Source organism: Oryctolagus cuniculus, chromosome 1 (assembly GCF_964237555.1).
Source record: "Oryctolagus cuniculus chromosome 1, mOryCun1.1, whole genome shotgun sequence".
Classification (NCBI taxonomy): domain Eukaryota; kingdom Metazoa; phylum Chordata; class Mammalia; order Lagomorpha; family Leporidae; genus Oryctolagus; species Oryctolagus cuniculus.
The window spans coordinates 180,143,625-180,157,076 of record NC_091432.1 but is presented as its reverse complement, the minus strand read 5'-3'; the positions used below and the strand labels follow the sequence as shown (position 1 = coordinate 180,157,076).

The 13,452-nt window shown below is 37.8% G+C and overlaps 1 protein-coding gene across 22 annotated transcripts in view; it reads right to left on the bottom strand.

The window, feature by feature from the left end:
- The window catches only part of CNTLN (centlein), a 396,518-nt gene that overhangs the window by 175,095 nt on the left and 207,971 nt on the right, over positions 1–13,452 (bottom strand). For 16 of the 22 annotated variants that reach the window (XR_011380190.1, XR_007919395.2, XM_051845306.2 and 13 more), the window contains one exon: positions 11,469–11,579. The exons of the other annotated variants lie outside the window; for them this stretch is intronic. Coding sequence is in view for 14 of the 16 variants with exons in the window: in XM_051845306.2 (XP_051701266.2) it covers positions 11,469–11,579 (111 nt within the window). In the remaining 2 variants the exon portion in view is untranslated. The remainder of the gene's footprint in view (positions 1–11,468; positions 11,580–13,452) is intronic. 22 annotated transcript variants of the gene reach the window in all.

Sequence of the window (13,452 nt, the reverse complement as noted above, 5' to 3'; positions counted from 1 at the left end):
GAGGGACAAATAGAGAAATGGGGAGTGACTGCTTAATAGTTACATGGTCTCTTTTGGTGGTGATTAAAATGCTTTGAAATTCGATAAAGCTCAGACTGCATAACATTGTGAATGCATTAAATGCTTCGGAATTGTAAAAGAAAACTAATATCAATTTGTATATAGCTAATGGTTATTTTAAAATACATTTATTTTTAAGATATGTCATAATGGTTGGCAGACATTTTTCTTTATTTTAATTCCATCTTGTTAGAGAAATGCAATTCCTAAAATACTCATTTCTACATAGCAAAAATATAATATTCTTGCTACGAATACCAGGAACCATTCTTTGCAAAGGAAAAAAAAAACTGATTGAGCACTCCTAAGGGTGCAATATTTTGACTTTTAGCTCCTTAAGCAATTATTATTGAATTTTATAAGACATTCTTTCAAACTATGTACTACATATATTTAACATTAACCCAACAGAGAAGAAAGTATGCCAACCTCAGCTATGCCATTGATCTGTAGCTTGCTAACTTTTTATCAATGACGAAAAATGATGAAAAGATAATTAAACAAACAAGACTAAGTCTATTTATAGTATAAGGCTTAAAATTCCCTAATTTGGGGATGGCACTGTGGCACAACCAGTTAATGCAATGCCAGCATCCCATACAGGTGCAGGTTTGAGTTCTGGCTGCTGTACTCCCGATCCAGCTCCCTGCCAATGTGCCTGGGAAAGCAGAAGAAGATGGCCCAGGTGCTAGGGCACCTATACCCTCATGTGAGACCTCGATGAGGATTCTGCCTTCTAGCTTTCACCTGGCCAAGTCAAGACATTGTAGCCATTTGTGGAGTGAACAAAAGGATGGAAGATCTCTTTATGTCTCACTCGCTCACATACTCTCTTTCTCTCTGTAACTCTACCTTTCAAATAAATAAAATATTTTCTAAAACTTCCTTGATTCTATAAAATGATACTGAAGTTTTTGATCATGAAGTCTAAATCCCTTAGCATTTATCCTACTTCTAAACTTTCATTGATAAACTCACCAGTCAGAATTCTCTGAGCCAACCTGGAAAGTTATCAGTATTTCTTCACAAATATTTTTTATTTACATACTTCTTTTCTAGTGTGAAATGCAAAGAGAGAATAAGAGAGAGAGAGAGAGAGACTGATTGTCCATCCCTACATGATTCACTCCCCAAATGTCTGCAACAGCCAGGGTTGGGCCAGCCCAAACCTAGGGGCCCAAAACCAATACAGTTCTCAAATGTGGGTGGCCAGAACTCAATCTATGAGTCATCACCTGCTACCTCCCAGGTAGCAGTTTCCTGCCTAAGCTGGAACTCAAAACCTTGGTGCTATGAAACAGGATGCAGGTATCCCAAGTGGCATCTTAACTACTGTGCCAAACACCTACCTCATACTTATTTTATGAAAAAATTTAAAGCAGCAATGGGAAAAAAAGGAAGGTGGACGAGTTTGATGGTCAAGTAGTTTATATAAAGATTTAGATATGCTCAGATCTGTATTAAAAACCCCTCAGGGGCACTGGTGAAACAAATATGGATTTGTAAGGATATGGATGGATATAAACATTTGAGTTTATTCTAGTTGACTGAGGCGAAATGATGGTAGTCTGGATGGAGGCACTACTAGTAAAAATGGGGAAAAAATAAAAAGAGGTACCTCTGAAATCTTCAAATACGGTATAGACAAAATTACACTGCCACTTACTGAGATTTAGAGTATTGAATAAAGAGTAACTATTCAGGGCCGGCGCCGCGGCTCACTAGGCTAATCCTCCGCCTAGCGGCGCCGGCACACCGGGTTCTAGTCCCGGTCGGGGCGCCGGATTCTGTCCCGGTTGCCCCTCTTCCAGGCCAGCCCTCTGCTGTGGCCCAGGAGTGCAGTGGAGGATGGCCCAGGTGCTTGGGCCCTGCGCCCCATGGGAAACCAGGAAAAGCACCTGGCTCCTGGCTCCTGCCATCGGATCAGCGCGGTGCGCTGGCCGCAGCGCGCCAGCCGCGGCAGCCATTGGAGGGTGAACCAACGGCAAAGGAAGACCTTCCTCTCTGTCTCTCTCTCTCACTGTCCACTCTGCCTGTCAAAAAAAAAAAAAAAAAAAAAGAGTAACTATTCAGATGAAAATCATGAATTTGGTTTTAGAAGTTTTGAATAAAACATCCAAAAGGGGATACTGTGTAGGCATTTGGTTATACTGATTCTTAGTTCAGAAAGAGAAGTCTAGGCTAGAAATATAGAGTTGAAAGTTAACTGACAAGAGCTGATGACTGAAATCATGGGAGCACATGCGATTGTCACAGGAGAATATATGAATTAAGTACAGAGAATGCTATCACAAACTTCTAAAATATTGCAGAAGAAAAAATTGATTTCAAGGAGAAGAGCTGATAAAGGCAAATGGGGCCCAGAGAATCAGGGACAAAAAAAAATTAAAAGAATGGTGAAACTTGAAAGATAACAATTTGTTTTTGAAGAAGACGTGATCATAGCTCCCTGCTAGTGTACCTGGGCAAGCAGCAGCAGATGGCAAGTTAACCCTCTGCCTGCATCGCTGTTATCCCATGTGGGTGCCAGTTTGAGTCCTGGCTTCTCCACTTCCAATCCAGATCCCTGCTAATGTGCCTGGGAAAGCAGAAGATGGCCCAAGTGCTTGGGTCCCTGCACTCACGTGGGAGACACAGAAGTCTGGGACTCCTGGCTTTGTCCTGGCTCAACCCTGGACATTGCAGCCATCTGGTGACTGAGCCAGGAGATGGAAGATTTCTCTCTCTCTCTCTCTCCCTCACTCTGTTTCTCTCTCTCTCTCTCTCTCTCTCTCTCTGTAGCTCTTTCAAATAAAAAAAAAATCTTTAAAAAAAGATGTGATCAACTTTGTCAAGTACTGGTGAGAACTAGAGCAACAAGTGAAGTTTCCTTTGGTTAACTCTTAAGTTATTTATTTATTTACTTGGGGTGGAAGGAAGGAAGGAAGGAAGGAAGGAAGGAAGGAAGGAAGGAAGGAAGGAAGGAAGGAAGGAAGGAAGGAAGGAAGGAAGGGAGGGAGGGAGAAAGGAAGGGAAGAGCTCTCACTTGCTGGTTCACCTCTGATATGTCTCCAGTGTCTTAAATTGGACTCTGTTGAATCAGGAGCCTGAAACTCAGTCTTGATCTCCTACATGTGTGTCAGGAACCCAACCACTTGAGCGATCCCACTACCTCCCAGGATCTGCATTAGCAGGAAGCTAGAGTCAGGAGCCAGGAATCCAACCCTTGTGCTCTGATATGGGACTCAGGCACCTTAACCTGCGTTTAAACTGCTAGGCTGAATGCCTGCCCTAACTCCTGGTTATTGAAAGGTGTACCTAGATTTTTCTGCCCTTGATTTAAGTATCATTAGCAAATCAGAGTCTACATCATTCATTGCTATGTACTGTGTTCCTCCAAAATTTGTAAATTGAATCTTGAAATCCTAATGTGACAATATTTGATGTGGAGCCTTTGGGAGGTAATTAGAGTTAGATGTGGTTCTTGTGATGTGTAAAGAAGTGAGAGAAATCTTTCTCTAACATATGATGTACAGCCAAGAAAATGGCCACCTGAAGTTAGGAACATGGTCCTCACCAGAAACATCATCCACCCATGCCTGATTCTGGACTGCCCAAACTCCAGAACTGTGAGAACCAATTGGGTGTTGTTTAAGCCTATTAGTCTATGGCATTTTGTTACAGCATACTTTTGCTTATCTTCTTTGATAAACTGTGAGGCCATTGTAAAAGGGTGGCTTATTATTTCCCTTTGTTTACCAGTGCTAGGCAGAGTGCCCAGCTGCAGTAATTTATATAGGCTACAGATTAGTAGAAAAAGACCAAAATTACCAAACCATTGCAAGTTTCTGGTGTATTTAGCCAAGGACACAGAAAACATGCAAAAATGCTGATACATCTAGGATTCCTGGCAAGGACATGCAGCTGTGGTTAACAATGTGTAATGTGTAATTTACTAGACTAGAAAAACTTAACTTCCTGCTATACCTGAACCCACTTTTTATAGTGTTATGTCACTCTTCAGAAAGAATATTCACAAATGTGTTGATATTAATGCTTTCATTTGGGAGAATCTTAACATATTGGACTTTGAAGTTCTTAAGTCTAAATTAGCATTAATAAGGCAACATTCTCAACTGAGCAAGAGAGGAAAGTAAGCCCATTGGCATTTCTGAAAGCTGGTTTGGCTTTTGTTCTGCCTAACATCCAAACAGAAGTTTTGCTTCACTAGTACATGGGAGGTGTCCCTAGACTAAACCTCTTCAGAGTTTTATTAATCGTCAGTAACCACTGAAGTTTAGTACTTGGCCCTGAATTGTGTAATTTAAGTATTGACTGAAGGAACATGTTTGTTAGATAAATGTTGAATGACCAGCCAATTCTTCATTTCTTAGATAACTTTATGATCTTTTTGTCAAAATATAATTATGATATAGTAACTATATATATTTTATAAATCGAAGTGAAATATTATAAAACTATATACCATTCAAATTTTTCAAGTCTTCAGACTCCTTATGACAGCAGCAACTAAATACTTGTGACTATACTCAATGGTAAGAAACACTGTAAAAGTCAGTGGTAGCATCATTTTTATCATATTTATAAACTGTAGTGTTTTGTTAGAGTCTCAAACAGTTACTTTAACCTTTTATTAAGATTGATATATTTATTTGAAAGGCAGAATGAGAGAGAAAGAGAGAGGAAGAAACACAGAGAGAGAGAAAGAGAGAGATTGATCTTCCATCTGCTGGTTCTCTTCCCAGATGGCCACAATGGCTGGAGCTGAGCCGGTCTGAAGCCAGGAGCCAGGAGCCAGGAGCCAGGAGCTTCTTCCAGGTCCCCCAGGTGGGTGGCAGCGGCCCAAAACTTGGATCAACTTCTGCTGCTTTCCCAGGCTCATTAGCAGGGAGCTGTATCAGAAGTGGAGCAGCTAGAACTCAAACCAATGCCCATATGGGATGCCCATATCAGAGGCAGTGGCTTTATCCACAATGCTATAATGCCAGCCTCCAAGTTACTTTAACTGTTAAGACTGGATTTGGAAGTATTGTTTAAATTTGTTTTAGAAGTAGTAGTAAGAGGAGGGGCTGGCATTGTGGCCTAATGGATAAAGCCACTGCCTGGGACACCAGCATCCTATAAGGGCACCAGTTTGTGTCCTGGCTGCTCCACTTACAATGCAGTTCCCTTCTAATGGCTGGGGAAAAGCAGCAAAAGATCCCCAAGTGTTTGGTCCTCTACAACTCATGTGGGAGACCCCAGCGAAGCTCCTGGCTTCTGAATTCTGCCTGCCCCAGACCTCACTGTCGCGGCCATCTGGGGAGTAAAGCAAAGATTGGACCATCTCTCTTCTGTGTCACTCCCTCACTCTGTGTAACTATGACTTTCAAAATAAATAAATCTTTTAAAAAATAATAGGAGGAAGAGGGGAAGAGGAGTATATCTTATTTTGTGGATTCTAGCCTTACATTTAAAAGATAATTACTGTGGAAATAGGGGTAAGTTTTACTACATTTATAATCAAGATTTAGTATTAAACTGCCATGTTAGTATATGACACAAAAATAAGGCTGCCTGCACCATAGTAGAAATAGCTAAAACTCCTGGTTCCCAATAGAAAGGAATAAACATATGTGCCAATACTGCTTCATATGGTCAAATATAAAAAGCCTCAAGATAATACGTGTAAAAAAACAGAAGAGTCTAAAAGGCAAGGAGAACAAGATAGGGAACTCATGTAGAGGAACAACACTACAGAAATAAAACAGTGGTAAATTCTCTAAACTTTCTTTATATTTCCTAAATGTCTCAAACTAGGTACTTGAGATACCGATCACTGAGAATTACCAATAAACACATAGAAAGGAAAAACAAAATAAGAAGAAATCCCATGAAAACCTGCTGTCTGTAGCCAAGGGACCAAAAAAAGAGGTGAGCAAGCAAAAATTTTGTTGACCATGCTTATCCCACTTAGCCATATACCATTGGAGGGAAATATAACAAAAATAAAATATAGCCATACTCCTTCTGTCAATAAAAGCTGAATAAGAAGCCCATCTTCAACCTTCACCAAGCAGTAACCTTTCCTACCCCCTTAAATGCAAAAATCAGCAAAGATCAAATTAGGAGGTTGGACTACTTTTTCCTAGCAGTAATGAGCTGACCCTCTCCCTCAGGCATGATATCATCAGAGGCCTATTAAAACAAAATATTGAAATAAGATCCAACATCACAAAATATAACACTCCAAATGTCCTGGAGATTTTTTAATTACTCATTGTACCAAGAATAAAGAGGTTCTCAAATTGAAGAGAAATTATAATCAATAGATACCATCCACAGAAGATATTGAATATGTCAGAATTAATTCACAAGAACTTTAAAGCAACTATGATGAAAATATCCCAAGGAACATTTATGAACACTCATAAAACAAATACAATAGCAACTCTCAGCAAATAAACAGGCTGTAGAAAGAAGAATCAAATGGAAATTTTAAAACTAAAAATTATATGCCAGCGCCACGGCTCACTTGGCTAATCCTCCACCTGCGGCGCCAGCACCCAGTTGGGGCGCTGGTTCTGTCCCGGCTGCTCCTCTTCCAAGCCAGGTCTCTGCTGTGGCCTGGGAAGGCAGTGGAGGGAGACCAGGAGGAAGCACCTGGCTCCTGGCTTTGGACGGCCATTTGGGGGGTGAACCAATGGAAAAGGAAGACCTTTCTCTCTGTCTCTCTCTCTCACTAACTCTGCTTGTCAAAAAAAAAAAAAAAAAAAAAAAAAAAACAAAAAACCAAAAAACAAAAAAACTAAAAATTACAAGAACCAAAATAAAAACTTATTGCATGGGCTTAATTGCAGAGATGACTATGAGAGGAGAGATAACATGTAAACTTGAGGACACAAAAATAGAAAGTACTCAATCTGACTAAAAGAGTTACAATAGGCTAAAAAATAAAATGACCAGAGTCTCAAGCATCTGTGGTTCAAAATGAAAGATTTAATATTACTCTCATTTAGAGTCCTGAAAAAATAAAGAGAAGGAATGTGGACTCAAAAATATTTAAATAAGTAATGACCAAATTTCCATAATTTGGAAAAAGGTACAAACCTAGAGTTTCAAGAAGAAAAGAGGATCCCAAATAAGACAAGCTCAATGAAATCTATACCAAGATGTTAAAATCAAACTTCTAAAAAGAAAAAGGAAGAATGATTGAAAACGAGTAGCAAGAATGAAATATTATCTGTAGAAGAAATTATTCAAGCAGTGCAATGTTCATCAGAATCCATGGAGAACAGAAGGAAGTAGTGTATTTTTCAACTGATGAAGAAAAGAACTACTAACCTAGAATTCTATATCTAGTGAAAATATCCTTCAGCATTGAAGATTAAGATATTTTAGACAAAGGAACCAGAGTTTGATGACAAAATATTGAAATCAAGTTCTTCATACTGAAATCAAGTTCTTCATACTTCATTTAGAAATGAAGAAAAAACAGTAAAAAATTAAAAATATTTATTTATGGGTAAATATCATAGGCTATCCAAATTTTGTATTTAAAAATTATGTTTGACAATTGAGACAAAATAAAAATTTCATGTGAGGAAATACTCACTGTAATTAGAAAAGTATTTAAGAAATTATAGTAAAAAGAGGGAAGTATAAAGAGATACAAATGGAAGTGAGGTTTCTACACTCCACTTTAAGGTGTAAAACGTTGTTACTAGTGAATGTTAATGCATTATATAAGTATAATGTAATCTCTAGAGCAAACACCAATAACACTATTCAAGGAAATAAAGAAAGTACTTCAAAACACTTTCAGAACATGAAATTAAAACACAATTTTATTTTGGTGCAAAAAATTTTGAAATCCATGCATAGATTTTTTCATAATATATATGTTCATGGACTTTTTTGAATATTCCTCATATGAATGTATTTCTAATTTACCAAAAAAAAACACCTTTTAATTCCATTTTCCACAAAGTTTTTGAAGACCCAGCATGCTAAAAAATTGTAAATGAAGTAAAAATTCTGAAAATGTTCAAGTAATCTATAGGAAGGAAAAAAGGGGGGGGGGCAGGAAAAAAAAAACCAGAAAATAAATAATAACACAATAGACTTAGGTCTAACATTGCAAGATAAAATGCTGGCACGTGAAAATATAACATTGCTAGATATTAACAATGTACAATTAGAAACCCAAATGAAAATTAAAATACTACTAAAAAACAGTTCCAATAATCAAATACTTTGGAACAAATCTAAAAAACATATTCAACAAAAATAATCTGTAAGATGAAAATTCAAAACACTAGTAAAAAAGGTAAAATCAAAATATGATGGTAGATTCAACATAGTTAATATTTTGCCACACTGATCTACAGATTTAGCAGCATTCCAACTGAAATTGTTTCATGATTTCTGTATGTGTGTGTGTGTATGTGTGTTTTAAGCCTATTCTTAGAGCTAAAACTTATTTGGGAAGGCAAAGGAAGCAGAAAAGCCAGAACAATTTTGAAGAGAACAGTAAAGTTGTCTACTCTCATAAGCTAAAGGTAATACTTATTAGAAAACTACACTAATCAAGACAGTATGAGATTCATGAAAGCTTAGGAATGTAAATTGATGAAATAAAAGGGTCCCAAAATAGATTCATAAAAATATAATTAATTGAATTGGACAGTTACAAAGATAATTTATTGAAGAAAGCATAGCCTTTACAAAAATGATATTGATACAACATATATTTGAGATCTGGTACCAGACAGGGATGCCCACTCTCACCACTGCTATTCAATATAGTTCTCTAAGTTTTAGCCAGAGCTATTAGGCAAGAAAAAGAAATTAAAGGGATACAAATTGGGAAGGAAGAACTCAAACTATCCCTCTTTGCCGATGATATGATTCTTTATTTACGGGACCCAAAGAACTCTACTAAGAGACTATTGGAACTCATAGAAGATTTTGGCAAAGTAGCAGGGTATAAATCAATGCACAAAAATCAACAGCCTTTGTATACACAGGCAATGCCACGGCTGAGGAAGAACTTCTAAGATCAATCCCATTCATAATAGCCACAAAAACAATCAAATACCTTGGAATAAACTTAACCAAGGACGTTAAAGATCTCTATGATGAAAATTACAAAACCTTAAAGAAAGAAATAGAAGAGGATACCAAAAAATGGAAAAATTTTCCATGCTCATGGATTGGAAGAATCAACATCATCAAAATGTCCATTCTCCCAAAAGCAATTTATAGATTCAATGCAATACCAATCAAGATACCGAAGACCATCTTCTCAGATCTGGAAAAAAATGATGCTGAAATTCATATGGAGACACAGGAGACCTCGAATAGCTAAAGAAATCTTGTACAACAAAAACAAAGCCGGAGGCATCACAATACCAGATTTCAGGACATACTCCAGGGCAGTTGTAATCAAAACAGCATGGTACTGGTACTGAAACAGATGGATAGACCAATGGAACAGAATTGAAACACCAGAAATCAACCCAAACATCTACAGCCAACTCATATTTGATCAAGGATCCAAAACCAATCCATGGAGTAAGGACAGTCTATTCAATAAATGGTGCTGGGAAAACTGGATTTCCACGTGCAGAATCATGAAGCAAGACCCCTACCTTTCACCTTACACAAAAATTCACTCAACATGGATTAAAGACTTAAATCTATGACCCAAATCCATCAAATTATTAGAGAGCATTGGAGAAACCCTGCAAGATATAGGTACTGGCAAAGGCTTCTTGGAAAAGAACCCAGAAGCACAGGCAGTCAAAGCCAAAATTAACATTTGGGATTGTATCAAAATGAGAAGTTTTGTACTTCAAAAGAAACAGTCAGGAAAGTGAAGAGGCAACTGATAGAATGGGAAAAATATTTGCAAACTATGCAACAGATAAAGGGTTGATAACTAGAATCTACAAAGAAATCAAGAAACTCCTCAACAACAAAACAAACAACCCACTTAAGAGACGGCCCAAGGACCTCAATAGACATTTTTCAAAAGAGGAAATCCAAATGGCCAACCGACACATGAAAAAATGTTCAAGATCACTAGCAATCAGGGAAATGCAAATCTAAACCACAATGAGGTTTCACCTCACCCCGGTTAGAATGGCTCACATTCAGAATTCTACCAACAATAGATGCTGGAGAGGATGTGGGGGAAAAGGGACACTAACCCACTGATGGTGGGAATGCAAACTGGTTAAGCCACTATGGAAGTCAGTCTGGAGATTCCTCAGAAACCTGAAGATAACCCTACCATACAACCCAGCCATCCCACTCCTTGGAAATTACCCAAAAGAAATTAAATTGGCAAACAAAAAAGCTGTCTGCACCTTAATGTTTATTGCAGCTCAATTCACAATAGCTAAGACCTGGAACCAACCCAAATGCCCATCAACAGTAGACTGGATAAAGAAATTATGGGACATGTACTCTATAGAATACTATACAGCAGTCAAAAACAATGAAACCCGGTCATTTGCAACAAGATGGAAGAATCTGGAAAACATTATGCTGAGTGAATTAAGCTAATCCCAAAGGGACAAATATCATATGGTCTCCCTGATCGGCGACAACTAACTGGGCACCAAAGGGGAAACTTGTTGAAGTGAAATGGACACTATGAGAAACAGTGACTTGATCAGCTCTTGTCCTGACTGTTGATGTACAATGTAATACTTTATCCAATTTGGTTTTTTGTTCTAGTACTATTGGTTGAACTCTGTAATGAACACACAATTATTCTTAGGTGTTTAAATTTAACTGAAAAGTGATCCCTGTTAGGAATTTGGAAAACATTATGCTGAGTGAAATAAGCCAATCCCAAAGGGACAAATACCACTTGTTCTCCCTGATAGGTGACAACTAACTGAGCACCAAAAAGGAAACCTGTTAAAGTGAAATGAACACTATGAGAAACGGTGACTTGATCAGCCCTCACCCTGACTGTTGATGAACAACTTAATACGTTATACCTCTTAGTGTTTTTTTTTTTTGTCCTACTTAATACTTTTGGTTGAATTCTGTAATCAATACACAGTTATTTTTAAGTGCTGAAACTTAACTTAAAAGTGATCACTGTTAAATATAAGAGTGGGAATAAGAGAGGGAAGAGATGTGCAATTTGGGACATGCTCAAGCTGACTTGCCCCAAACAGTAGAGTTAGAAACATACCAGGGGATTCCAATTCAAGCCCATCAAGATAGCATGTACCAATGCCATCTCACTAGTCCCAGTGATCAATTTCTGTTCACAATTGATCATAATGATAGGACTAAGAACCAAAGGGATCACTTAAACAAGACTAGTGTCTGCAAATACTAACCAATAGAATCAAAAAGGGAGAGAACGATCCAACATGGGAAGGAAGATACACAAGCAGACTCACAGGATGGCGGATGTCCTAAACAGCACTCTGGCCTCAGAATCAGCCCTTAAGGCATGCGGATCCAGCTGAAAAGCCCATGAGAGTATTTCAGGCATGGAAAGCCAAGACACTCTGGGAAAAAAAAAAAAGACCTAAATGAAAGATCTCTGAGTGAGATCCCAGTGGAAAGAACGGGTCATCAAAGAAGGAGGTGAGGTACCTTTCTCTGAAGGGAGGAGACAACTTCCATTCTGACTACGACCTTGTCTAAATATGATCAGAGTCGGTGAACTCAAAAGGCTTCCATAGCCTTGGCAACTCATGACAAGAGCCTAGGGTGATTACTGAGTGTCAATTTGTTAAGTCAACAACGGGAGTCACTGTGCACTTACTCCTCATGTAGGATCTCTGTCCTTAGTGTGCTGTACATTGTGATTTAGTGCTGTAACTAGTACTCAAACAGTATTTTTCACTTTGTGTTTCTATGTGGGTGCAAACTGTTGAAATATTTACTTAATATATGCTAAACTGATCTTCTGTATATAAAGATAATTGAAAATGAATCTTGATGTCAATGGAAGGGGAGAGGGAGCAGGAAAGGGGAGTGTTGCAGGTGGGAGGGACGTTATGGGGGGGGAAGCCACTGTAATCCATAAGCTGTACTTTGGAAATTTATATTCATTAAATAAAAGTTTAAAAAAATGATATTGATACAACATATATTTGAAAAAAACGTACTTTACCTTAAACTCACACCTCCTACAAAAAAAATTAGCTCAAAATGGATCGTAGAGCTAAATATAAAATGTTGAAACATTTTATAATTTGAAAACATGAAATAAGATGCTTGTGATGAAAAAAGTCTAGATATGACATCAAGCCATGATGCATAAAAGAGGTTAAAACTGATGGTATGATTGCATCAAAACTAAAGAAAAAGAATGCCAAAAAAAATGTTAATGGACAGGCATTGTGGTAAAGTGGATTAGTGGCTTAAGCTTCTGCTGGGGACAGTCTTTCCATATCGGAGTGCAAGTCAAGTTCCAGCTGTTCTGCTTCTGATCTGATTTCCTGTTAATGCTTCCTGGGAGGCAGCAGACAATTGCTGAAGTATAACACATAGGAGACACAGATGGAGTTCTGGGCTCCTGGGTTTGGCCTGATTCAGCCAACCCTGGATGTTGTGGGCATTTAGAGATCAACAGCAGGTAGAAGATCTCTCATCTCTGTCTGTCATGCTTTCAGGTAGATAAAAATAAACTAACATGTTTTTAAAAATCAAGAGACCAAGAAGGTAATCTACAGGATGGCAGAAACTATTTTTAAACCACATATTTCACTAAGGACTTATATTCAGCACGGATAAAGAATTCATAAAGCTTAACAACAGGAAACAATTTGAGGGGACTGTTATTATCTCTCCCATATGGGAGACGTGGATGCAATTCTTGGTTCCTGACTTAGGCCACTGGGGAATTAACCTGCAGATGGAAGGTTTCTCTCTCTGTCTCTTTCTGTCATTTTGCCTTTCAAACAAGTAAAAAATAAATGTTAAAAAAGACGATCAATGCCATTAGCTATTTGAGAAATGCAAATGAAAATCCCAAGTGGATACCAACACACTGCTTTTGGAGTGGTTTTTAAAAGATCAGTAACACCCAGTCCTGACAAAGATACAGAGCAACTGGACTCTCCAGAATATGTGGAAATGCAAATAGTATAGCTACTCTGGAAAACAATTATCAGTTTTTTATTCCATTATACACATACTGATCATATGACCCAGTAATAGAACTCCTAGGTATTTAACATAAAGAATGAATAAAAATATGCTCAAATAAAAACCTGTATATAGAAACTCCATTCACAATTGCAACAAAAAAAATCAGAAAAGACTTGTTCCTTCATCAGTTAGATTAACAGTTAATAGCCATACAATTGAATGATATTTAGCAAGAAAAGGAAGAAACTGGATGAACCAACTTGAATGAATTTGAAAACCATT